Raw genomic sequence first — 26,059 nt, 5'->3', positions numbered from 1 at the left:
CCAGTAGTGTAGGTCATGGTGAGAAGCACTAGTAAATCATGGTGCTTGCTTGGAAGCAAGGAAGCCATAACAACAAACCTGACATAGGGCTGTAAAAACAAAACATCTGCCTGCACCCAGCTCCTTCATGGAAATGAAGGGGAAAGGGGCAAAGGCACAATTCAAAGCACTTCCTCCATGCTGCTTTATTTAATGGGTCTAGTGGTTCTAACTTCCTCTTAACTGCTCCATACCATCACATACCTCATTGCCAGACTTAAATAAATATAAAAGGGAGGAAGTGAAGTAATTGTTTATCAGAAGTAGTTCAATGTATTACAGCAGTCTCTCCTGGGAATTTTAAATTATTAATTCCCTGAGCACCTGATTTATGAACAGTGTCTACTTTCTCCAGACAGGATCACTTTTCTTAGGCAAGATGGTCCACTGGCAGTAGTTGGCAGTGGGGGAGTGAGGGATATTTAGAATTATAAACAAGGGAACCTGATCTGAGAAATGTGCCGATCAGGCCACATAGCTGAGAAACCTAACCCATCTCCTGCATAACAATGTCATGGCCAGGGAAAGAGATCACAGTGGTTGTGAAAAGAATCCCACCAAAACCAGTGCTGCCTGTCACAGTACCCTCCCCGCACTCCCACAGGTACCTCAGCACTGGCTGAGGTGCAAGCAGAACCCTGCCTTGATCTGTGAGTATTTCTATTGCCTACACCAACGATATATGTTTGTAATTTAGGTCAGGGCAAATGACAGAGCAACTCTTTGAGGAATGCAAGGGAGCAGGCTGGCAAGGCTGCTATCATTCCCAAAATGATCTACTCATGCTCACAGCCTGGCAACAAGTAGCCTAACAGAAAACCCCTTGCTCAGTTCCAGTGGAAGGTACAGGAAGGAATGCTAACCCTTTAACCCCCTCTAAAAGCTGGACTTTTTGGGAAGCATCACTGGTAGCATATTAATGACTCCTTACAGGAATAAAGGAAGGTAAATGCTTAGATGCACAGAGCACAGAGGGAAGAGCATAAGTCTCTGTGTGTATATAAATAAAAGGAGCTGGATTTTTCATACTTGCTAAATTCCTTGACATTTAATTTTGAGCAGGAGAGTTTCCACAACGCCAAGGATCATAAAGGAATGATTTGCTGCTGTACATTACCATTGATATTTCAGCATGAATGAAAATTGCACCATTTGGTGATGAAAAGAGCAGCTATTTGTAATAAGGAGCACCATGGAAACTGAAATATCATTTACCAAGACAGACTCTTCTTCTGAAGGAATTCAAAATGAGAAAAATGGTAAATGCAGGTGCCTTAAAGCATTAGCATTTTCAAAGATACAAAAAAGGTGTAAATGAAATTAAAAGGAGATGTCTTAACAATACTGCACTGCCATGAAGGCAGCTGTCTGGCAGATCAAGTATTTTCTCTGCAGAAAGGGAAATTCTAGTCCTGCTAAGGACAGCCCAGCAGACACCTACACATGTGGGACAGCCCATACAGCACACTGATATAACTCCGTAGGAGCTCTGATATAGAACAGAAATCCAGAAAACTTTGAATGTGAGCTTAAATATGCCTTTGCAGCACACAGTAACTGGAAGCACTTGAATGGAGTTCAAATGGGAATATCAACTGTTTCTATTTTATTACCTTCTGTGCTTTAAGTAGGGAAATAATAAGCTGAAATCCTCTCTCACTAAACCTTCATAATGCTGAAACTACAATTACAGGCATAGGAGAAAATCTTATCCTTGTATTTTTTGATGAAGTGATATCATGAATCAAAATATGCACAATTTTCAAAATGGCCAATAAGGCTGAGGTTTCCTTTTTCTGTGTTCAAACTGAGAAATCTTAAACATAACTTTAAACATAACCTTAGAGAGTTAATCCTGAAACTCTGCTGCAAATCAAGTTCCCTGCAGTTGGTAGTGACATGAAACAGCCAGATTTAGTAGCCTATTTCAATTGTCTTGGACGGTATAATCAATGAGACTCAGGATTTTAAGGCTGACTCATCTTTGAAATTGCACATTGTTCAGTGTACCCTCTGCAAAAATGCCCTACTCTTCTATGCTAAAATTTTAAAATGAAAGTGATAATGAGGGTTTATACATAACTTGCCACACTATCTCTTATCCTGACCCATAGCATCAACTTAAGAGGACCATATACTGGTGCCATCAAAAATCCCTACATCCTGGCACTCCACAGCAGCCTGTCCAGCATCAGCTTCCCTGACTTCTGCATTTGAAAGTAAACCTACATAATCATAGAAAGATTTAGGTTGAAAGGGACCATTAAATGTCCCAGTGTAGACCTACTTCCCTGGGAAGAGCATGGACACCTTCCACTGGATCAGACTGCTCAGAACCCCACTCAACCTGGCCTTGAATGTTCCCGGGGATGGGGCATCTACCACTGCCCCGGGCAACCCATCCCACTGCTTTACAATCCTCATTGTAAACCACGTCTTCCACATAGCTAATCTAAACCTATTCTCCTTTGGTTTAAAATCATTACCTCTTTCTCTATAGATCGCAAAAGATCCTGCTAAAAATTCTGTCTTCATTTTTCTTGCAGGACCCCATTTAAAAACACCAGCTCTGGGGAACAGGACAAATTTATGTGTTAGTTTGGCAATAGCGCTTGCAAGACATTTTATTAGTAACCAAAATAAGCACAAAGCAAATGGCAGCTTTTGGGCCTCTGTGGGCAAAATTATGTTCTCAAAAGCAGAGAAAATACATATTTCATTGTACCCCAGGGTCATTCCAGTACAGCATCGTGACTCTGCCAACACTTAACACCAAGCTGAGGTGGCCTACAGCTTGGATGTGTTCATGTCTGGGATAGCCTGCAACTAAGAAAAAGCCTCTCCTCATGACTTTTACAATCATCAAGCAAGAATCTTAAAGCATTTCTGCTTTTTTTTTCACATCCATTGAAATATTTCTTCCTTAGACTCACAAGCAGCTTATTCTCTAATGCAAGTTTTGCCCAAGGAAAATTAATTTCATGGTCTTCTACATTCCTTGTGGATAAATCTTTACTTTTATCTGGTTCTGCTTAGCAACTGTTTTTCTCCTATAATAAACAGATATGATAAACTAGCAGTGCCTGTCATTCCTTTACAGTGTTGGATGAATGTAAATTTTCTTTCCTTTAAAATACCCCCACACAGAAGTTAAACCTCTTGCCATATCAGAGTGCTCCTATTCATTATCCATTTTCATTATCTATGGAGGAGGTCTCAAAATTGCTATTAGATCTTTCCAAATGATGGTGTCAAAGCTGTTCTTGTAAGGGATTTTCCATCCCATCATGCTTCAAAAAATTAAATACTGTTATTATATAGTCCACTTTTTGACAATAAACAAAACATAATGACAAGGTGAAGATGCAAATAACAGCACTTGTTCAACAGCAAGTGCTGCAAGTGAATGAGGATTGACATAATAAACCATAGTACCGCAACTTGTGAAATGCAGATTATTCACTTCACAGCACCCCTGGAGCGTTAACGATCTTATATAAATCCTCTTCGTTTACCTTTCATGGATATAGGCTGCACTGTAATTTAAATGAGTAAAAACCTTAATGGTCACTTAGTTAACAATAGCCGTTCCATAAATAAAATATCACTGTCACTATGTGTTTAAAATTCCAAGATATTCACAGCCAAATATCAACACGTGAGCTACACTGTAAGTGACCAGAACCTGCTCCCAGAACATCTGCACACCCATAAGCACTGACATAAAACAGCCACCATGCTGTGAAGGGGTGTGCAGGGGAATAACACTCTTAACACTCACTAGGTAAGATCAATGCCCCCTGATGGAAATTCTTCTGTAACACAGGAAATTATGTACTCATCTACAGGAAAGATGTACAAAGCCAAATTGTCTCATTTTTATATGACTATTACATGTCTTAAATACAAGCCAGCAATCTCACTACCTATTAAAGATGAACAATCAGATAAGAGAACCCCATTTAATGTCTCATACGAAAAGACTGTGTCAAAGTTATTATGCTGGCTGAACTAAGTAGAACATATTCCTCCTCTTGTGTGCGTAATAGCATTGCTATTGGAATTTTGACCATGCCAACTACTCATGGTGGCATGGCATGTGTTAATGATTCTTTGTGCATTATAAAACTCCAATCTGATGTGCACAACTGCAATAAAGAGCGTATGGCCCTTGCAATTTTTGCTGTCCATTTCTTTGTTTGTATTTTATTCTCCAATTTTGTATCTTACCCCAGTACAAAATGCTATCTTCCTTTCTCTGGCAGTCATCTCACCACCTCTGTCAGATGGTGCCAGCCAGCATCAGCCTAATGGCATACTCCAATAAAAGATTTACTGTTAATGACAAGCAAGATGCTGCTACATGTGCTGGTATAACACCCTGCTTACCTAACACTGCCTTAGCACTCTGCTCTTCCTCATTTTTGAGGCTCAGGATTAAAGAGAAAAGGACATAAAAAGCTGCAGAAGAGGGTCATCCCCTTCTGGCTCCAGAAGAGGATGCATCACATACAGGCCACAACATTGCACTATGAATTAAAGTAGCTGTTGCAGCCCTATATAACTAACCATAGGTAGTGGGGGTCACTTGCTTTCACAAATTTCAGGATAAATGGCTATGAGACCTCTTTTTCTATAGCCAGGCTATAAACCAACACTGACAGTACCCATGAGAAAAGGCTGATCTACAATTTCATAAGGAATTTCATGGCTTTGACTGGGGTTTACAGTGAGGTTTCAGTGCTATTTGAAACACAGATTTAAATCTCAGACCAAAACATTAGGGCGAGTGCTCTGAGTCACCTCCACAAGAGCTAATGCCATTGGTAAGCACAGAAATAAGAGCTCAAACATCAGACAAAACCAGGCTCCAGTTTTAAAGTGGGAAGGAGAAAATCTGGGAGAGGTTTACCTACATCACAGAGCAGCACCCACACTAGAAGTTCTATAAAACACACTTGCTTTCACAAAGAGTGCAACAACCCTAGGACCCAGGACAGGAGATGTGAGGCGCAGCTTCAGTGACTGTTCTGAACCACCTCAGTTGGACTTGTCACCCTAGTGAATTTACTCATTTTTCTATCTACCCCTAATACTGTTGCCCATCTCTTTTCCAGTAATTTCAGCCAGACCTCCTGCTTACGAACCACCAAAAGAGACCTAAAATGACTAATGGAACCCTCAATGTAGCCAAGAGAAGAGCTGCTCAGCCCTGAGAAACCCATCTCTCCAGTAAAATACACTCTGTTCTACAGTAGAGCATCAGTCTTGCAAGGGATTTTTATTCCCACCATGAATATTTTGCTGAGCAACTCAGGTTCCCCATAAAGAGGAATCTGTTACCCTTCTCTACAGGTACTACTATGTCCCTCAGTGAAACAGAAATAGATGGTAGAACAGTTTTACATGTGTTTCAGCTGGTGAAAATGAAGGAAAATCCAGGGCAATGGAAACTTTGAAGGTTACAATATTTTGTATTACATTAACCTGCTCGTAAAGCAGATTACAATTTTTCCAGCTACTCAGAGAGACTGTGGATAAACATTTGTTTTACTTCCTTAGGAGAGCTGATTCATAGTAACCATGATTCACATAAACAAACAGAAGTGATTTAAAAAAACAAAAAAGTAAAACCAGCAACAGGAAAGAAAACAAACTTTACACTCAGCAGGTTATCACGTTGGCAAACAAAATGAGCCACGAGGGCTAGAAAGGAGCAATATGTTGTGCAGTGTTGTGCATGCACCACACACTGAATAGACACTGCGGTGACAGACAGGGCCAGTACGTGAACTTGTCACATCCTCACACCTTGGAGACACCAAAGCTCCATGAAACGGAGTGGCTGCAGGACCATCTGCAGCAGCCAGCCACAGTCTTGGCACTCGGGACACACCTTCTCCACTCCCTCAGGAGGGAAGGCAGGAAACTCCACCTGAGCTCCCTGGACTTTGCTTCCTCAAAAGAGGTGCCACAGGCTTGGCAGAGGAAAACCTGTTTGAGAGCTTGTATCCTAAGTGTCCACTTCCATGTAAATGTTTGACCCTTCTGTGTACACTGCATACCTTCCATTGTGACCAATGAATTAATGAAAGCAGTCACTTGTAAAAATCAAAATATTGAAATCATGCATTAATTTTGGTTGAAAGGGACCTTAAAGACCATCTAGTTCCACCCTCTGCCATGGACAGGGACACTTTCCCCTTGACCAGTCTGCTCAATCCTCATCCCCTCAGAAGACATTAGTCCAGACCCCCTTTCTCCACTGGCTCTGGATAAAAAAAGAAATAAGAACATGCATACAGCAGCCCAGGCATGTCCATTCATCTGGTGGGTTTGCAGAAACCTCTCACACCCTCCCAGGATCCTGCCCCAAAAATGCATTTTTAGAACCATCAAATAGTTCTAACAAATAATCTTCAAAAAGTTTCAGTTATCTCCAGGATTGTGAAGGAATTCATCCAGTCATTTTCATTCCAAGTTGGTTCTTTTTTCTTAAGCCACAGAGTCTTCATAAACAGAAACAAACATATCAAAGCAATGGCTTCTGAAGTATTGCCTTAATGTAGATCTGCCTTAGAGGAGGACAATCCCAAAAGCACTCCCACCCTGCTTTACTATCCTCCCTCCCAACAGCACACACAGAACAGAACCACTACTGTCCCTGTGTCCTGGGATACAGCAGTATGGTATTACACTCTCTGACCTTGCAATTTATCTTTTTCCTTCCATCTTCCACCTATGTTTGCCGCATAGATTTGATTTTTCAGGTAGCTGACTACCTTCCTGATTTCTGACTAGTGTCTTGATGGTATCCCTATTACATTTTTCAGACATAAAAGGAGTTAGAATCAGATTCTCTATCAGACAATTAGGGGGGAAAGAGCAGAGGTAGCACTATTAATTTCAACACACATATCCAAGATAAAACCCAGTACAGCAATACTGTATCTAACCATGCATCTATAGCACTCATTTTTATTCTGCCATTTTCCCACTCACTTTTCTCCGTCATCCATGCCTGGTGTGTGCTGTAAGTTAACTCTGTATGAAATAATAATTAGGTATACAAAAATAAAAAAAAAATACATAGAAAAAGACAACTACTGTGTTTCTTAAGTGTGCCCACCAAGTTTAGATGTGAAAACTGCATTGCCTAATCCTGAATATTTTCATGGCCTTCGGCTTGACTTTTAAGTGAGTAGGAGTATTTTATACAAGGAATATAAATTAGAACAGGCAATTATACAAGTGACCTTGCCTTGCTTCATTCAATAGTGAATTATTAGTCTTCTCAATTGTGGTTTTATAAGACATCCTAATTGTCTTAATTAATGATCAAGGTACATCTTTGAAATCTTTACAGACACTATAGATTACATCAGCCTCTTTTCTAATTTACACATATTGACTGGCATATCAGTTTAAACCCTGCCACAGGTAGGTCTTCACTGCAGTCAATTTCTAAACAGAACGTCACTTTTCTTTTTTTTTCTTTTTTCTTTTTTTTAATAAAACAAAAGATAATAAAGTTATGTTCTTTATAAAGGAAGTAGGAGTTAGAAAGACAGCTGAACGAATTCAAATGCTAAACTGGAATTTAGAAAGCAGCTGCCAATGACGGAAGACACAGCACCTGAGGGTCATCTCTCTCATGGTGTAGAATTTCACCACAGCCCTTTTGTTATCCCTGCTGCTGAAACCTTTGCTCTCTGTGATCACCCAGATGACAGGTGAATTCAAGCAGTGAGTCATCTTCCCAGACCCTCTGTTGCCCGCATCTCTTGCTCTGGTGAATTGAGAGCACTGCTCAGACACAAGGTGCATCTGTCAAAGACAAAGAAGGGGATTTGCAGTATTTTCTGCATACATCTGGATCCATCCAGACTCAGACTGCACAGCACACTGTGCTCTCCAGCTGTGCTCTCTATTCCCTCACTCTTGTGACACAGCACTTCTGTTAAGTAGGACATAATGCATCTGTGGGGCAGGGGACACTCAGATGTGGCAGGAGAAATTTGTGTTCAATGGCAAAGAATAAGGAAAATAAGAACAAAAGGACCAAATCTGCATCCTCAGTTAATTATATTATATATGGTAGCTACTATGTTGAAACTCTCAAAAATTACAGGGCCAAAGAAATGTCTTCACTACAAGACTACAGGATAATCCATATTATCAAATCCAAAAATCCAGTCCAATGTAATTGAAGTTAACAAAAAAAAACCAAAAAAAAAGAAAGAAACCAATTATTTGGATTTTAGTTCAGGTTACCATTTCCAATTCCATTCTGACCCTTTCCCCATTTTTACTTCAAGCTGCTAAAACAGTTAAAATCACAGTCTCACTTCTTCCTCTGGTTGGAAATATTTTGTGAATTCAGTGACCCCTAACAAATCCTATCACAGACAGAACCCAATTAGGGCTCACAAGAAAGTTGCAACCCTTGATTCATTTGCATGTATCACATGTGACTCAATCACATTTTTTTGTCATCAGAACCAACAGATTGTCAAGGTTAGGGCATTTATGGCACATCTCCTGGGGAGTGGGATGGAGAGTAGTCTTAGTTTATGGGTGTAAGATGTAACCAAAAGTAAGTATTCTGTGACCAGCTGTTAAAACCAGGTGGGGCAGTGTTATTTATCTGTTCAACAAAACACTCCTAACTCCAGGAAGATATCTTCTGTTAATGGGCCATTGAGTCTCACTGCATGACTGATAAAATTACATCATCCATTGTGAGATGCTGTGCCCAAGGGGAGGAGCCAAGCATCCCTGGACATAATCTGAGATTTGGAACATCACAAGCAGCCTTACCCACTGAATTCCTAGAGGACAAGAGCTACATAACCACCACTGGACCTTCAGAGGAAGACCAGATCCTTCAACAGAACCACATCTGTCACTCCAGGAGGACTGCAGCCACCATTTAATTGGACTGCTACCAATATCCTGGACAACAGGGTCTCAGGTTATACTCTGACTCTGTCAGGTTAAGCCCGTGGTTTTTGCATTTATTTTAACTTTCCTATTAAATTGTAGATCTGACATGGAGTTTCTTACTGATTTGCTTTCGAACTAGTGCAAGAGTGAAGAGAGGAAAGGTTGGAGCCAGAACTCAGGAATATTCAAGGCCAAGTTGGATGGGGCCTTGAGAAGCCTGGTCTAAAATCTGCCAAACTAAGAGTGAAGAAAGAATATAAATAAAGGCAAAGCAGCTCAGGATATTTAAGTCCCACTCGTAAGAGAATTTCCAACTTCCAGCAAGAGCAGCATCCTCCAACTAAAAAGAATAAAATAAATTTATGAAGGGAGAAAAGTTTGTTACCATACTGAGATGTTAGAAATCTGACATTAAAACATGCATCCAAGACTGAAATACTTAGTTTCAGAAATTAATTATTAGCAATTTCTAAAAGAAACAATAATTAATGAGCTGAAGATGTGAGTCATAGTGAGGAGCTAGTAAGATTAGTGGGAAAGCAAAAGTAAAGGAAAGATCATTTTATTAAGAACAGCTGGTAAGTCAACTCCCCTGAGAGCTATTTGTCTATTTGTCCCTCTCAAATACACACAAGTACTACTGAATTACATTCTTACTTGAATGTTTTTCATACATTTTACAAATAGCAAAACCCATGCTTGCTTTTGTGAAAGTAGATTTGAGCTAGTAAATTAATTTGTTTTTTTTATTTGGCAGATTCAGCTCCCCATTAAAGGATTTCTTAGATCTGAAAACATGATTTTATCACTCACAGAGGTCACAAATAAACTCTAGAACTTGTTGTTGAATTCACCAGGTTTGGACACCTCATCTGAGATGCCTCCCAGATAACTGAAAAAATTTAAGCAGACTGCAATTGTGCTAGATACAGTCAAATTTAGAAAGTATAAAACTTTATTAAGGAGACATCAAAATAGCTGGGGGGAGGCTAATTAGAACATCCTCACTCTATGATGAAGAATAAGTATTCAAGTGTAAAAAAACTACCAAGACACAAACAATATATAGAGGAAAAAATGCAAATTCTCGCTTAACTGACCTGGTTTTCCCTTTAAAGTAATCCGATGGATTTACATGAGCAAATGGGCTTTACAAAATACTGGAAAGATTAGCATTTGTCTCTTTTGATTATCTTCAGGTCAAATATCACAATGTAATCCTATAACTTCTGCACTGAATATTTGGCACTGTAACCTGACATGAAGAAAATGAATTGGAGTCAAATGTATATTTTAGAAATAAGCAGAATATAATGACACAAGAAAGATTTCAAACTCCAAGCAGATAAACCTTTCTAGTGTCTAAGAGTACTGATATTAATATTCCTCTTCAGAGTAAATCTTGTCATTAAATTATAAAATAACAACTAAAAAAGGTAAGAAGCAAAGAGGCAGAAATATCAAACGTTTGCATACTCTCAATTAACACTGAAAAGATTTTTTACTCTCTTGCTTACTGGGAATCTAATCCCTAATCAGTGGCTAGATTGACAATAAGCAACAGTGAAAATTCAAATTTCTGACTGACTTTGGTAGGGGGCTGCATTTTAATGAGAAGTGCAAAAAATCAGACAGCTACAAATAAAACGGGAGCTGCATGAGTTGTAGCATCTCAGTCACCATTCCCCTCCCATCCATCTGCATCTCTATAATGCTCAGGCAGATTGAAGAAAGCACCCTTAATACTTTATTTCTCTCACTCAGTCCTCATAGATGCAAAGTTGACTCTATAATTAGAATGAATGGGTGGCACACGTTAGCTAGACATGACATTCACGTTATTTTAAAGCAGTATAAAAATAGATTTTATCAAACATTTTGATATCCTGATTTTATAAAATGTCTGATGATATCAAGCTCTGGTGACTTGCTGTACAGCTACTGTTCCTTGGTGTTTTGGAAAAGAAGGAATAAATGAAGTGAGAAGAACACTGGAAAAATCTAATAGACAAACTGACTGATCTCAGACACCAAGGTCAGAGCAAAGCAATTCATTTCTTGGTTTTTCAACAGCACAAGACATGATTTATCAATCTGAGACCACACTTATAAACACTATACATCTCAATAATATGTTCTTTGCACTGTGTAATTTTTTAAACAATGATAGATTGCCTGAGCTGACCAAAGTTATTTTACAAACAGAAATGAAATATTTGCAAATGAAATGGTTCAATAATGGAGGGGGGGGGAAGAAATGGAAAAAAAAAAAAAAGGAATAAATAAAAAGAGATTGAGAGAGAAGAAAATAAAGGATTATGCCAAATAGCAGCTGTACTTAACTGCAACTGCAAAGTAATCTATGCTGTAAAATGCTTTCAGAATCCACATCTTTTGAAATTCTGCTATTTTTATCTCCTAAATCAAAAATATTTCCTAAGTTCAACAACACCAACAAAAACATACACTGCCAAAGAAATAAAATTATTTAGTAAAACAAGGACTATAAATTAACATCTATTTCAAGTTGCCCACTTGATGACAAGACTGCCTTGAAGCCAGTAAGGAATTTGAGTCTAATGCCTCCCCCTAATGTGAAATAATATTTTCTCTCTCTTCCAACACAAGCCTAATCTTCACAACTTGAAGCATTCAGGCCAATCATCTACTCGTAGTGAGGATGGAGCACAATTTTGTAAAGTGGGATTTTCTTTGGCCAGCATCTGACACCAACTTGGTTCTGATTTTGACAAGGCTCTGAAGATGTTGCTGTGATGTGAAAACACTTCTGTGTTAATCTTCTCATCTGAAGGCTGCCAAAATTCTTGATGAACTGTAGGACCCTGCTCAGCCTAGGAAGGGAAGAGGGAATTGCTCTTCAGGCATGAGCTGCTTTGAGGGTCTTGATTGAAAAACCTCAGCCTGTTTCTTGAGAGTACATAGTGGGTGCTCGAGAATACAGATGAGATCAAAGACTATGCACAAGAAATGAGTCTGGAAGTTCAACATGCATGATTTCTAGTCCTCTAAATGTCCTGCTACAGACAATATGGGTCCTGTCACTTTTCAGGTGACAAACTCTCTCAGAGACCTGGCTGTTCCTTCATTCACTTATTATTTAACAATAAGACCTCCATTTGAGACTGATCCTTACAGTGTAAGAAAATCAAAAAGATCACAGCTGCAGGTGATGTGGCTGCACAAGTTTGTTTGATGATGTTCTGCTTAAAGGATTATTTAGGTATTTTATTTGAAACAACAATTGCTATTGACCCAGCCTGTATATGCAAAGCATAATTTTCAAAAAAAGGAAAAGAAATTTGTTGCCACACCTTAATATTGTTCCATATATTCTTGATTATAAAATTATTTCAGGCTATTTTTAAAAATTGTACATTAAGACTGCAACCACAGCTCCTTCTAAAATAAACATTAACTTCCTGTTTCTTCAGGTCCTACTGCATATAGCAGTACAGCAGTTTCTTCAGGTCCTACTGCATGAGAGAAGCACTTGAACAAAAAGGAATAAAGAAATGAGCTCAGGCTTAAAAATGAGACATCAAAAGGGGATTTAGCAAGAGACAGAAACAGCTACCTTTACATCTTATGGTAATTGGGTTTATAATAACGTCCTTACACAAAAGAAGGAACAGTGGCATTTCCAAAGTGAGAATTCAACACTACTTCCAAAATTCTGTTCAAAAAGTAATGACATTCACTTTGAGATTTTTTTTTAAGTCTTTCTCTTCTCCCTTCTGTACTGTAAAGGGTGCTTGCTCCCCTTGCTCCTGCTTGGCTCATTCCCACTGTCTCTATTTCTGCTCTCCCTCTCTAGGGTTCCATATAGCCTCAGCACCTCAGTGTCTAAGACCCAGAGTATTAATCCTACTTATAGACCTAAGCATGGAATTTATTGCACCTGGGCAGGCATCTGCATGTCAACAGATTCCCACAGCCTCCAAAACCCTTTCTGCCTCTACAAACAGCTGCTTGGAGCACAAAGGGGACTGGGCAAGGGCACAAGCGTCCCCCTTTCCCTGCCTCTCTCCTGCATTCCCAGTGACACATGCTATATTCCAAAAGGTCTTCCTGGTGCCATACACCACAGAAAGAAATGCAATCCCTATCAGGGAAACTTAATATCTAATAGCAGGTTCTTCTGCCTCCTACGCATCTCAGGATATATTCTAGGGCCCACCTCCACAGAATGTTTTGGGTTGGAAGGAACCTTCAAGATAATCTTCTTCCAGTCTTGTTGCCATAGGCGGGGACATCTTCCACCGGACCAGGATGCTCAAAGCCCCATCCCCACTGTCTACTAGAGCATTCCTGCCATCCCTCTGCTGTAAATCTGGCACATCCCCTTGGTACATTCACTGGGGGTTTGCAGTCTGCTGGTTCACATGGGGATGGAGCAGATCATTCACCTCAGTTATTTCCAAAGCTGTTGCACATCTGGAAATGCACAACTGTGGCAGATTCTCAGGCAAATATTTACTGTGACAGGTGCAGGGCAGAAGACCTCGCTGTGATCACTTTTTCTGCTGTAAGTAATTTGCATCCATCCTAACCATTGAAAAACATTACAAATTGCACATCTGGAGCTGTTACAAGCTCTAAGTGGTTCAAGCATGTACTTTCCTCTTCCTTTTTAAAATCAGCAGCATCATACCAACACAGAAGTACAATACAGTAGAATCACAGAATACTTTGGGTTGGGAGGGACCTTAAAGTTGTAGCTCCAAACCCATGGACAGGGACATCTTCCACTAGACCAGGTTGCTCAGTGTAACCTTTAACTTAAGGCTCACAGCAAGAATGAAAAACAGCATTTTAAGTTAAAAAAAAAAAAAAAAAAAAAAACCCAGCAGTTTAGTCTTAATAAATGCCTACAACATCAGGACAATTAGTGGTTCATCTAACATTTGCATTGGGTTTAGTGGGAGCTGAGACAGTTGCCACTGAGATTACTCCACACTATTCCCTTGCCCTGTAGCTTTGGGAACAATGGTGGAACAGCCCTTGCTTCAGGACATCTTTCAAGCAGAGCTATTCACAGGTGACAACCAGATAAAAAATATGTTCCAAATGTTTCATTTAATTCCTTATTTCAGCTCAAGGGAGTCCAGAATCCCCATTTACAGGTGATGCAGAGGTCTCTGTCAGCACAGACAGTAACAATCCATTTGCCCCACCATCACCTTCCACTTATTTAGCAATTTTTAATATCCCACTCTATTCTAGTCTATATTATACCTTAGCATGGAGATTGTAAAATCTGGGCATCTACTCATCCTCTCAAAGTGCAACCTCAAGATGAAGGGAAGTTTTAAGAGTCTTGTGATAATATTGCACACGTAATATTGAGCTGGATTTTTTTTCCAGTATCACCCTGGAATACACTAAACCAGCCACGTTACATGGTTTTCCCTCCAGTCCTACATCCTCGCTAGCAGCACACATAACTTCAGCAGTTCTCCAAGGATAACCTGGAGTACAGAGAAGTTTTCCCAAGATGGGAAAAGACAGTCTTCTTCCCTCACATCCTAGCTGCAATAGAAAAAACCATCAGAATTGAACCAGAACCACTTCTCTTAGCTGAGATATATCATGCTTCAAGGGGTGCTTAGCTTTTAAAAGAGAGAGGAACAATGCTTTTCTGTCCTATGCAGCAGAGAGCAAAATGTTCAAAAATAGGCACTCCTCTGACTTATGTCACAAAAAACTCAACATATATAAAAATAGCTGTAATGAAAATTACCAAGAATTCCAGTTAAAAGAATTGCAGAGACACAGAAGTGCATGAAAATTCACAAAGGGTGTAGACATCTGCACATTTAAAAAGATCACACAGTATTGGTGGTAACCACATGATAATTTACTAATTATATTGCTTCTAGATGAATTTAATCTTACCACCAAGATTCTGGCTACTAACCTATCTCCCCAGAATTTCCTGAAGTATTAGATGTCCTGGACCAGAATCCCTTTACAGCTACACTTAGTTTCACATTTAAAATCAGTCTGTCACACAACAATTCTTCAAAAGTAAAAACAATCTGTAGGTTGTCTTTTGGTTTTAGTGTCTGCCTCTCATGATTTTATAAAGAGCACAGATCCTTGTTAGTTATACCCCGGATCACCCAGCTTGAGTTCATGTGTGTCCCAGGCCTGGGAATCAACTGCTCTCCACTGACAAAAATGACTTAAAAGCACAGAAGACTTCAGGTTTGAAAAGACCTCTAAGAACACCATTAAACCAGCACTGCCAAGTCCACCACTTAACCATGTCCCCAAGTGCCACATCTACACATTTTAAATACATCCAGAGTCATGTTTTACTAAACCACAGCTCCTAAAATGGCGTTTTATCAGAACTGAAGATTACCAGTGAAAAACCCATTTGTACATAGGTATCTGTCATAATGATTATTCACAAATATTAATGCAGTATTTTCTACTTGCATTTATCTGGTCTCAGATTCCGGTCACACACTCACTCTACATATCCAAATCACATCAAAGAGTCTGCTAACACACAACACATCCCAAAGTCACTGAAACAATGGAAATCTGCCAGTGCTTCTACCAGTCTCATGTTTTATCATCCATTTCCTTATAATGATTTCCAGGCCTCTGAAATAGCACCAGGTTTGGTTCAGACTTTGAAGAAACCAACAAAAATCTTCTGGATGTTCCCAGTCAATGGCTTGGGGTTTTCTTTCCCTGTATGTCTCAGATTCATATTATCTGAGTGTACAGTGCTGGGGGTCCTTTTAAAATACTAAGTAATTTGGTACCCAGCCAGCTGTCCTATTTTGAAAACCTAAGAAAATTTGGCCATTAATTTCTTTATCAACTAAATAGTTTCTTTTCCGCAAAGAAAACAAATTGATCTGCCAAGGCACATTTTCTCTAACTTTTAGAAAAAGTTAGTAGCTATTTGTTACTGGCCCCATGTATCAAAACGCATCTACCAAAATAGATGGGACAAATCAAACTCTCCCTAACAGGACAACTTTCCATGTTTTACAGGCAGGTGATGTGGGAGTATTCAGCTCTGACTGGAAACAGTCTCTGATCCATATCCCCTATTCAGTTTAATTAGATTGGATGCTTTGTGATGTGTATTCAAGATCCTGCATTTCTGAGACATCTAAAACAAGCAGAACTAAGTATTTGATTAATATTTAAACACAGCAAAACTGACAAATATTGCAGCAGATCAGTTTCTTGGGCAAGATTTCCCTGGCAGGATATCAGTAGCTTCCACTGAAAGGAGCCATTGATAGTTACTTGTATCCTGAGGGTGAGAACCAGAGCCCTAGAGATCTACTTAATTTTCCACTTTCATGCAGATAAAAGCAGCATACATAATAAGGTCACAGCAGACCAAAAATAGCAAATTTTCGAGCAGTTGCAATTCAAATAGATACCAGATCTGCTGAAAGGCAAGCAGCTTGACTAGCATACAGAACTTATGAAGATCACTAATTTTATAACATTTTAAATTTCACTACCATTTCTCAAAAGTAAAGCAAAACATTAAGTACGTACTTTTCAGGGTTTTCCACTTCTTCGGTAACAAAATTGAGGTAAAACCTAGAAAATAGTTATAAAATGTATTATAAGATTTATTCTTATATTTTTATACTGTATTTCTTTCACCAAGAAACAAGAAAATGCTTTTAGTTAAGCACTGCTGTTAATTACAGCAGGCTTTGCAGGGCCATGTTTGGATTAGGGAGAGTGATATTCAACCTTCCTTTATCTTCACACTCAGGAAGGGAATTCTCAGAAAAGACAGCAAAGTGAGAAAAGAAAAAGACAATAACTACGTAAAGTCAGTGTGTAATTAAGTTATTTTTTTATCCCTGACATACTAAACAGTTAATGGTTTACCCTAATTCCATACATACACACACACATGCACACTTCAAACGTTATATTCCATTTGTGCTTGCTGCCTTGTACAGTTTCAGGTTATACTGGCAATAAGTCTCATCAGAGTATTCAGCAAGGGCTCCTTAACAATACAAATAACTGAAGCCTTAGAAAAAACCCTCCTAAACCAAGAACTTTCACACCAGTTTGTTGTATAGAATCTCAAACACAGGCTGCTAGACCTGCATGCTCTTGCACAGCCTCCAGTACAGGATGCACTCTGATCATATTCCAGCAGCATTCAAGAGAGAGCTCTGTATGGGAATTCATAGGAACTGCTCACCAGGCACAGCCCTGCATACAAAGCAAACATAAGCCTCAAGGCTACTGAACCCTCTGTTCTACATTTATTAGCACTCGGTCTGTGCCTGGCTGGGTCACAAGTGTGCCTGGCTGGGAGACAGGCTCAGAGTCAGGTCTTCTCTAATGAAACAGAACAGTCAATACAGTACCTATGCTGGCCTTCTGCTTTTGTGCAGAAAGACAAATGGCACCTGAGCCAGCAGTGCTGATCTGAATAAACCACTGGTAACTAATCTGGCAGAAAGTCTAGGGGCTTTGCCCCGTCACAAGTCTTGGAGCAGAACTGGGTTAGCAGAATAAGTTAACGCTGGCTTGTGGCTTTTTAAAAATGGTGATTTTGTGACTGCGCATGAAATTCTTTGTCACCTTATGCAAAAATATCAGAACTTGGTTTTAAACTTTCTAGTGCGTAGAGCACAGAAGAAGATTTAGGTTAGATATATGGAGGAAAGTCTTTACAGTGAGGGTGGTGGAGCACTGGAACCGGTTGCCCAAGGAAGCTGTGGATGCCCCATCCCTGGAAGTGTTCAATGTCTGGTTGAACGGGGCTTTTAGCAACCTGGTCTAGTGGGAAGTATCCCTATACTTGGTAGGGGGATTGGAACAAAATGATCTTTAAGGTCCCTTTCAACCCAAACCGTTATATGATAGCCTAGCATAAGTCCTTTTATTGATGCAAAGGCATGTTTCATTGCATTCTTTTCTCCACTTGTCCTTTTTCAGCCAACATTTCACATACCCCATAGTCTACACTTGCTCTTGACAGGATGAACTCACACACAGAAGAGATACTGCTTTTCTTTTCTTCAAAGCAGTATCTTTAAAAGTTAACAATTAAAAGTTAACAGACTAGTGAGCTATGCATAAAATTCTGCCTGCATCCCAGGACATATCACCAGCACTTCCAACACTCCTTCATATTCAGCTAATTGCATTGATTTAGCCCCATGAAACTGATGGTGCAAGAATATTGCCACTGCACTTTGGTCTGCTCCTCCATGATGAGGTGCTGAATTGCAGCTGATGACAAAGAAAAATAGATATCTGGGAAGAACCACTAGCCGAATTAGGTGTTTTTCCTGCTAATTTCCTTTGCAAGTAGCAAATAGGGACCTTGAAATAAAAGTGAGAAGGTGTAAAGGGGGAAAAAAAAAGGTAATTTTTATTGCAAGGCTTTGAACCATTATGCGAAAAATGGGAAAGAAGCAACAGAATAACAGAATATTTTTGATGAAGCATTTTGCAGAAAAGAAACTGAATAATATTTAAAAGCTTTTAAAATTGCTTTCATACAAAAATTTAGGTTAATATTTAAAAAATGAGAAACCATCACATGCATGGATATGAGAGACAGAGTCACTTATAGGAGAGAGGGGGAATAAAGTAGAGATTCTCCACATAATCAATTCCATTTCTTTGAGGCTTCAAAATGCCAGGCTCTTTTCTTACATATCTATCTCAGATAAAGGCTTTGGACTCACTTGGGTTTCTCCCCCCGCTGCCATTTAGTATATAAAGTTCTGTTCATACTTCAGTGTGCACATTTATAATGCTCCTGCAACCAGGGAGTTACAGACAGGCAGAGAACTCCAATGCTCAGCCCATTGTCCTTTCATATTAAATAAATAACCGCCTTATCTTGCAGCCTTGCCTTTTGTGCAAGGTAAAGAACTTAGCTGCCTGTGAGGCTAAGGAGAGCAAAGGGAAGACCTGCAGACAAAGCTATCTCAAAATAAGACCACTCTGTGCACTGTAGTCTGCTTTCTTCCCCCCAGGCTGCTGCTGCAAAAGCCTTTGGCACTGCACAATGCAGAGCCCTCAGGAGCATGAATAAATTGTAAAGGCAGATTTGAGAAGCGGCAGCACTTTTCAAACCAGCTGCTGTGTACTTTGGAGGGGAAAGAGAGAAAGGACTTGAAAGTTCTAAGCAGGATACCTGAATGTAGGTTCTCATACCTTTGCTCACAGTCAATCCCACCTGACTTTTTTGGAAGCCAGTTGCACTTCTTTTAAGTATGGTCCAAGAAGTGTAAAAAATCTAGAGATTTTTATTCTCTTTATTTCTGTTTTGTGGTCCAAACCAATCTCATTGATTCTTATTTGTCAAATACTGCTTTTACAAAGCAACGCTAAAGGCCACTTTGTAACAGCATCATAGATTTGATTTTTATATAATTACTGACTTTTTCAAAAAGTTAAAGCTTCATTAGTACTTTTATCCTTTTATTAAAATACTTAATGAAAAAATGAAGAATATTCCTTTCTTGTGGTGTGATTATTGTGGTGGTCAGTGCATGTTTATTTATTGTACACTGAAAAAGAAAAATCTTTTTTTTTCAGAGCTGCTTACACAATGACAGTGCATTTTTTTTTATTGTACACTGAAAAAAAAAATTTTTTTTTTTTTTTTTTTTTTTTCAGAGCTGCTTGCACAATGACCACTGAGAATATGGAACAGTGGTAACAACTACCCTAGCTGTATGATGTAGCTTGGCAAAAGATGTAGAATGTGCTACTCATTGCTTCATATAAATAAATCACTTTGTTAAAGCATATTAGTGTTTGTTTTCAGGACAAATACGTGTAAATTACTTCCACTTACCAGCCTGAATATGCATACATTCCTGAATAGAAAGCAAGTGGTAATCCCATAACACTGGCATCATTCCCTGCAAAGGCATTTTTAAAGTGCTGTGTTTCTCCTGCAAGATCAACAAAAAATGTTGAATAACAAGCTCTTTGGTCATAACTACTAAAAAAAAAATAAATATAACACATCATGGAACATTTAATCACCCAACAGTTCACTGACATCAAGTTCTGCCCCTTGACCTTAAATTCTGACCTACCCTTGCAGCCATAATCTGCCAGCAATTGTAAAAGGCTTTGTGGCATCTGTATTCATGCAATAGGAGAATTTGACCTATTAGTTTCTTTCAAAGTGTGCTGAGCTTGATGACGCTCACAGCTCTGTCATTTCCAGCAGTGACTTACTTCAACATGAAAGAGCAGAATGAGCTCAGTAGTTTTTGATGTGGAAAATTTCACTTGTTCAACATTTTAATCAGAAGGAACTTTGCTGTTATTTCATTGAGAAGCAACATTTACAAGATAAATAAACCTGAAATTCTAAACGTTTCTACCACTGAAAATTTAGTTTAGTAACTCCCTACCATGATAATCAATACTGTATTAATATTACATCGAGTGAGAATTATCTACAAACCTATAAATGCAAATATGCCACACTTTTGTTATGCCCTTATTCATTTACAAAGTGCTTTATGGTTTGTAAAATATCCCTACAATATCCTAAATTTCCTGAAAAGCAATGATCCTCCACAGATATGGAGCAGGAAGAAACTTAATTCATTCAGAGTTACATTGGAAATGAGTCAAATCCTCTACCTTTTACTCTGTTTTACTAAGCCCTCAGTCAAAATCCACACTGAAGCAGAGGCTTTTTGCTTAAGGGAGAAACCATGGCCAGAAGAAGGTCCCAGTGGAGAATCAGGGACACTAGTTGCGCAACTTCAGGGCAGCAACCCCCAAGCAAACCTGGGTCTGACCTGCTCCAAAGGTCTAGGAAAAATGGGGCAGATGGGAACAGAGAGAAATTTTGCACATTTCATATGTCATGTGCAACAGGAAATGGCATTGCAACTGCCAGAAAGAAAGTGACAAACAAGAAAACAAAAATAGTGAATCAGCAGCGTGCTACACAGGAAAACTTTTCTTTCGGAGTCTACATTAACCACAGAGATCCACCTGTCCCTAAGAAACTGATCTCACTGCACAGACTAACACTGTGCTCTTCACTTGGGTGGGAGGGTTTGCAAACATCAGAAAAGAGCATCCCCTGGGACACAGCCAAAAACTGTGATCGTTTTTGTTACATAAAATCTGCCACCAATACACTCAAGAGGATTCCTTCCTCTGCCCCTGTGTGTGAAAGGCTGAATGGCTGCTTGTGCTCTGTGTAGTTGTTGTAGGGAGGGTGACCTGGGGCTTGTCACCATCTCACGCCTGCTGCTCAGAGGGCTGGAATGGTAAAGTCTCTACAGGTAGCTGAGCACCTGTCAGTGGAAAGAGGGCATTTACAAAGGTATGTAGTGACAGGGCAAGAGGAAATGGCTATAAAATGACAGAGGGCATGTTTAGATTTGGGCATGTTAGGAAAAATTCTTCCCCATGACAGTGATGAGGCACTGGAACAGATTGTCCAGAGAAGCTGCCCAGGATGCTCTGAAATTGTTCAAGGTTTTGGATGGGCTTTTGAGAAACATGGCCTAGTGGAAGACATCTCTGCCCATGGCAGATTGTTTGAACTAGAGGATCTTTAAGGTCCCTTCCAACCCAAACCACCATTTAATTTTGCGGTTCTGTGAATTGGGAGCCCCCTCTAGCACCACACGCATGTACCACGCCTAGGGACTAGAACAGTCAGAGCAGCCATCCTGCCTGGACAAGGCATGTGCTCTGAGGAGGTGCATGTGCATCTGCCTTGAAATCCCATCCTGCCCCTTTCACAAAGTTCAGACCAAAAACAGATTACAGAGAAGAGCAGCCCATTTGCTCCTTTGAAAAGCAAGTCTGATTGGACTAGTCTCATTGGCATGCTGAAGGAAATGCCAGTTCATGCCGGTGTAGTTCCACTTATCAATGACATGACAGTACAGAGCCACTATCAATGACAGACAGTTAAGCAAGCCCAGACTAATTAAGAGATTTTGCTGCTATAAGCATTATGTGGTGGAGTCAAGTGGGGTAATGCTTACCCTTACTGCTGAAGGTAAAGATAAAAGCTCTTTAAAAGCATTTACTTTTCATTGCATACCTTTAATTAGCTGGATAACGCCAGGGACTATAATTATCAGAATTGCTACAAGCTTACAAAAGGTAAGGAACATCTGAATGCGGGCACTCCAGCTGACACTTGTGCTATTCAGGACCATCACCAGTGCTGTGAGGGGGAAAAAGAAAAGTCAGAAAGAAATAATTGTCACAAAATTCTTTGCCAGCAGAGAGGTCACACAAACAACAGATCCTGATGCATTAAAGGAAATATACCCCTTCAAGGTACCACACCAAATGCTTGAGCTGAGCCCCTATGCCTCATCCACTGCACTGACCATCCATCTGCCCCTTCTCTGCCTGCCATCCTTCACATCAAATTACACCTTCATTGACTCAGAATTGTCAGCTGCTGGTAGACAACTGGCTGGCAGGATGCTTCTTCAGGTGAAAGAAATTAATCAACTCTTGTCACTCCAGATTTCTTTGTCAGTGCTGCTTTGAGTAGAGATTTGTATTTTTCATAAAACAATAACAATTAATAACCATATTGAACTTTCTCACCCTCATTTAGGCCACACATAAATTTGTAACTGCTTTACCTCTGGTCCTCTTTTCCATGTTCTCCCCTCTTTTTGCTGTACCACCAGAGATGCGGGAGGGCCAGAGTGCAAGTACTACGCCCACCATCAGTGAAAAAACAGAGACCTTTTACTTCTTGAAAACAAAGCCCAGGTCTGCAGCTCACCAGCAAGTGGAGAGATCAGTGAGAAGGGTATTTACATCAGCTTGCATCTCCTTCTGGGCCAGGGATAGCATCTTCTAGCATTTTCTACAGCACTGACTGACAGGAGAAGGGCAAGTCCTGTAATTTTAGTGCCACTTATTCTAGTTTATTTAAACAGAAGGAGTTTAGCTAATAAAAACAAAATTTCCCTAAAGAATGGAAGATGGGAGCCATTTTACTAGACAAAAAAATCTCTTTCCCCTGCTGCTCCAGGTAAACATGGTCAAGCATGTTCCTCTCTTTCTTGCCATCATACGGAGCTAATGCAGTAGCTCCTCATCTCAATCCTACCGCAATTCAAGCTCTCTCAAGAGAGCCAGTTTGTGTAAATCATCAGCCACATCACACATCTCAGAACACACAAAAGAATAATTTGCTGGTTTGTAGAAGCTAGCATTATAAATCTGACATGGTACAAGCTTTCTGGGAGAAAAAAAAAAAAAAAAAAACACTGATTTATCTCATCTTTTGTAGAGTTTCTCTTCACCAGTGAGATTAAAAAATACTTTTAAAATCTTCTCATTTCAAGTGAAAGTAATTTGAGTTTAATGGAACAGGGAGAAAATTCCAAGTAATCTGGATCCCAATGTATTTTTCATATGTTTTTAATAAAATAAAAATTCCATGGAGGGGATAAAAGTATTTTTCTAGAATTTTTATTTGGGAGAGAGACAGTTCCACTCTCAAATGAGCAATTTACAAGTCAATATATACTCACAACACCACCTATCACAATTTTTTCACCAGAAAAGGATCTTTGAGATCAAAATCTTTACTCAGTTCTGTATCTCACCATATTTCAGAGCTGAAGTGTTCTGAAGTCACAAAAATATCACTTGGACTTCTCCAACGTTTCACTTGAGATCCAAACACCTTTTTTTTTTTTTTTCTTTTTTACTTCCTTGTACACCTGTATTTGACGAGCAGCAGAAAATCCCAGAGCCCTGATTCATTACTCTGTTGTTCCAATATTACACTGACATATCTTGACTCATTTATATTTTGAAAGATCCCTTTAGATTGCTGGCTAATATTAGTGCTCTTTGAGTTTCCCCTTCTTTCCCTGAGGCTTGATTACCAACAAGACTAACAACTGTTATTTAAGGAAAATATATTTAAAATATTCATTTGACCAAAAGTGCTTAAGTTATAAAAAAATCTAGTGCCATAGTCAAGCACTAGCTTATTTTAATTTTCCTAGAAGACTCAGGATATAATACTTTTCTTCTGCCGAAAGTGAAGCCCAGGCATGGACCAGAGCATAAGAAAATGTCAAGGAGGCGTTTTTTTTGTGTAAGAGAATATGCAATTGGATATCCAGCTTACTCAGAGTTCAAGTTGACTGCAGCAATCAGTCTGTCAACCTTACACAGGTCAGAGTAGGTAACATGAGTGGGGAGAGCTCCTCCAGGTTTTCTAATGCATTGGTTTCACCTTCCTGATACACATATGAGAATGTTACTGGATGGTATGGCCTCAAACACTTCAGGAATGGGTCAGCCATGACTTCTCTGGACAACCTGTGCCAATCTTACCACTCACATGAGAAAAATTTCTTCCACATATCTAATCTAAACCAGCCCTTTTCCAGTATGAAGCCACTTCCCCTCATCCTGTTGTCATGGTTTAAGGCCAAATGGAAATTAATCCTGGCAGCTGCTTGCTCAACTTCCCCCTTTGTCCCTCCAATCACCACTGGAATAAGGAGGAGAATCAAAGTAAAACTTGTGGGTTGAGATAAGAACAGTCTAATAATTGAAAACAAGTAAAATACAGTAATAAAGGATAATAATAATAATCATGATAACAAAAAGGAAAAAAGCAGGTGCTGCACAATACAATTGCTCACCACCCACTGAACAGAGCCAGACCCGCCCATTCCCAAACCCAGATCAGATGCCCTTTCATTTAAATCCTCCCAGTTTATATATCGGCCCTTTCATTTAAATCCTCCCAGTTTATATACCGGGCATGATGCTCTATGGTGTGGATTATCCCTTTGGTCAAGTTTGGATCACCTGTCCTGACTGTGCTCCCTCCCAGTTTCTTTTGTGACCCTCCTCACTGGCAGAGCATGGAGGCAAGGGAAAAATGTCTTTGACTACGGGTGAACTGGACTGAGCAAAAAACTAAAACATCAGTATGTTACCAACACCATTCTCATTCCAAAACACAGTCCTGTAATAGCTACTGAGAAGAAATTAACACTAACCTGGCTGAAACCAGAACACCTGTCACTGTGTCTTTATTTGTAAATACATCCCTTGTAAAAGTCCCTTGATAAAAATGTCCTTTGATAGTCCTTCACAAGAGTAAGTACAGAGTTGGAGGACTGCAATAGTAGTAATTCAGGTTGCAGAGTTGAGACTTAAGTGCTTACAAGTGCTTAGAAAATTTGAGACCAGTTTTATATTTTGTAAATTTTATTTTTTTGTACTTATTAGGCTATAAGAGTTTACAGTCTTCTTTATAATATAGTATAATATTACATAACATAAATGCATTATTGCTTATTGTATACTAATAATGTAGTGGTATTTTATAATAAAATATTCAGTGTTAGTGGTTCTATGTGCATGAGACTTGTCTAGAAATGTGGGGGTTACACCAGTACCATGTACCAGCACCATAGTACTGGTTGTGTTAGCAACGGGGTAGTGAGAGGCAGTGGGGTAGTGGAGTCATGAAGAAAGCTGCTAAAAGCAAGAAAAGATGATGACAGCTGTGCCAGGGTTCAGGAAGGACATTATATTCTGGGACTATGGCCATCAGTCAACACCTCTCTTCAGAACAGGGCCTATTGGAGATATTCAGAGAAACTGATTGCAGACACTTTGATACAGGATCAAAGCAAATATCAGAAGGAGCAGCAGTTTCTCAGAAAAGAGGAAGTGAAAGGAGGACTCAGGTCTAACTTTTCTCACTAAAAGTCAGGCATTAACTGTGGCTGCATTCTCAGTGAAGAGAGAGTTAGTTCCAGAGGATGAATAACAATACCTCCGTGAGATTCCTATCCCAGATGAGATAGTTTACCTTCAGGAAGCTCTTTCCTCTTTGTCCACTGTATGGGGAGCACAGAAGATTACCTAAACTAAATACGTTGCTAAAAACAAGATGAATCCTAACCAAGAGTAGTGTGAAGGAGAACAAAATAGGGTTCATGAACAATCAAACACAATGGAAACACCAAGCATGTTTTTCACAATCTCTTTCCTTCCACAGACACAGCTATAGACAGATAACAAA

At 39.5% G+C, this 26,059-nt stretch overlaps 1 protein-coding gene across 2 annotated transcripts in view; it reads right to left on the bottom strand.

Annotated features, from left to right (window-relative positions):
• Window positions 1-26,059, bottom strand: part of SLC7A11 (solute carrier family 7 member 11) — a 57,434-nt gene that overhangs the window by 19,953 nt on the left and 11,422 nt on the right. For both annotated transcript variants that reach the window (XM_041412075.1, XM_041412074.1), the window contains exons 4-6: window positions 22,070-22,195; window positions 19,835-19,934; window positions 16,543-16,587 (exon numbers count right to left, since the gene is read on the bottom strand). In XM_041412075.1, the coding sequence (XP_041268009.1) occupies window positions 16,543-16,587; window positions 19,835-19,934; window positions 22,070-22,195 (271 nt within the window). The remainder of the gene's footprint in view (window positions 1-16,542; window positions 16,588-19,834; window positions 19,935-22,069; window positions 22,196-26,059) is intronic.

Source organism: Onychostruthus taczanowskii, unplaced genomic scaffold (genome assembly GCF_017590055.1).
Source record: "Onychostruthus taczanowskii isolate IOZ18803 unplaced genomic scaffold, ASM1759005v1 scaffold38, whole genome shotgun sequence".
NCBI lineage: Eukaryota > Metazoa > Chordata > Aves > Passeriformes > Passeridae > Onychostruthus > Onychostruthus taczanowskii.
Note: the sequence above shows the minus strand (reverse complement) of the source record. Positions and strands in the feature narration are given on the sequence as shown.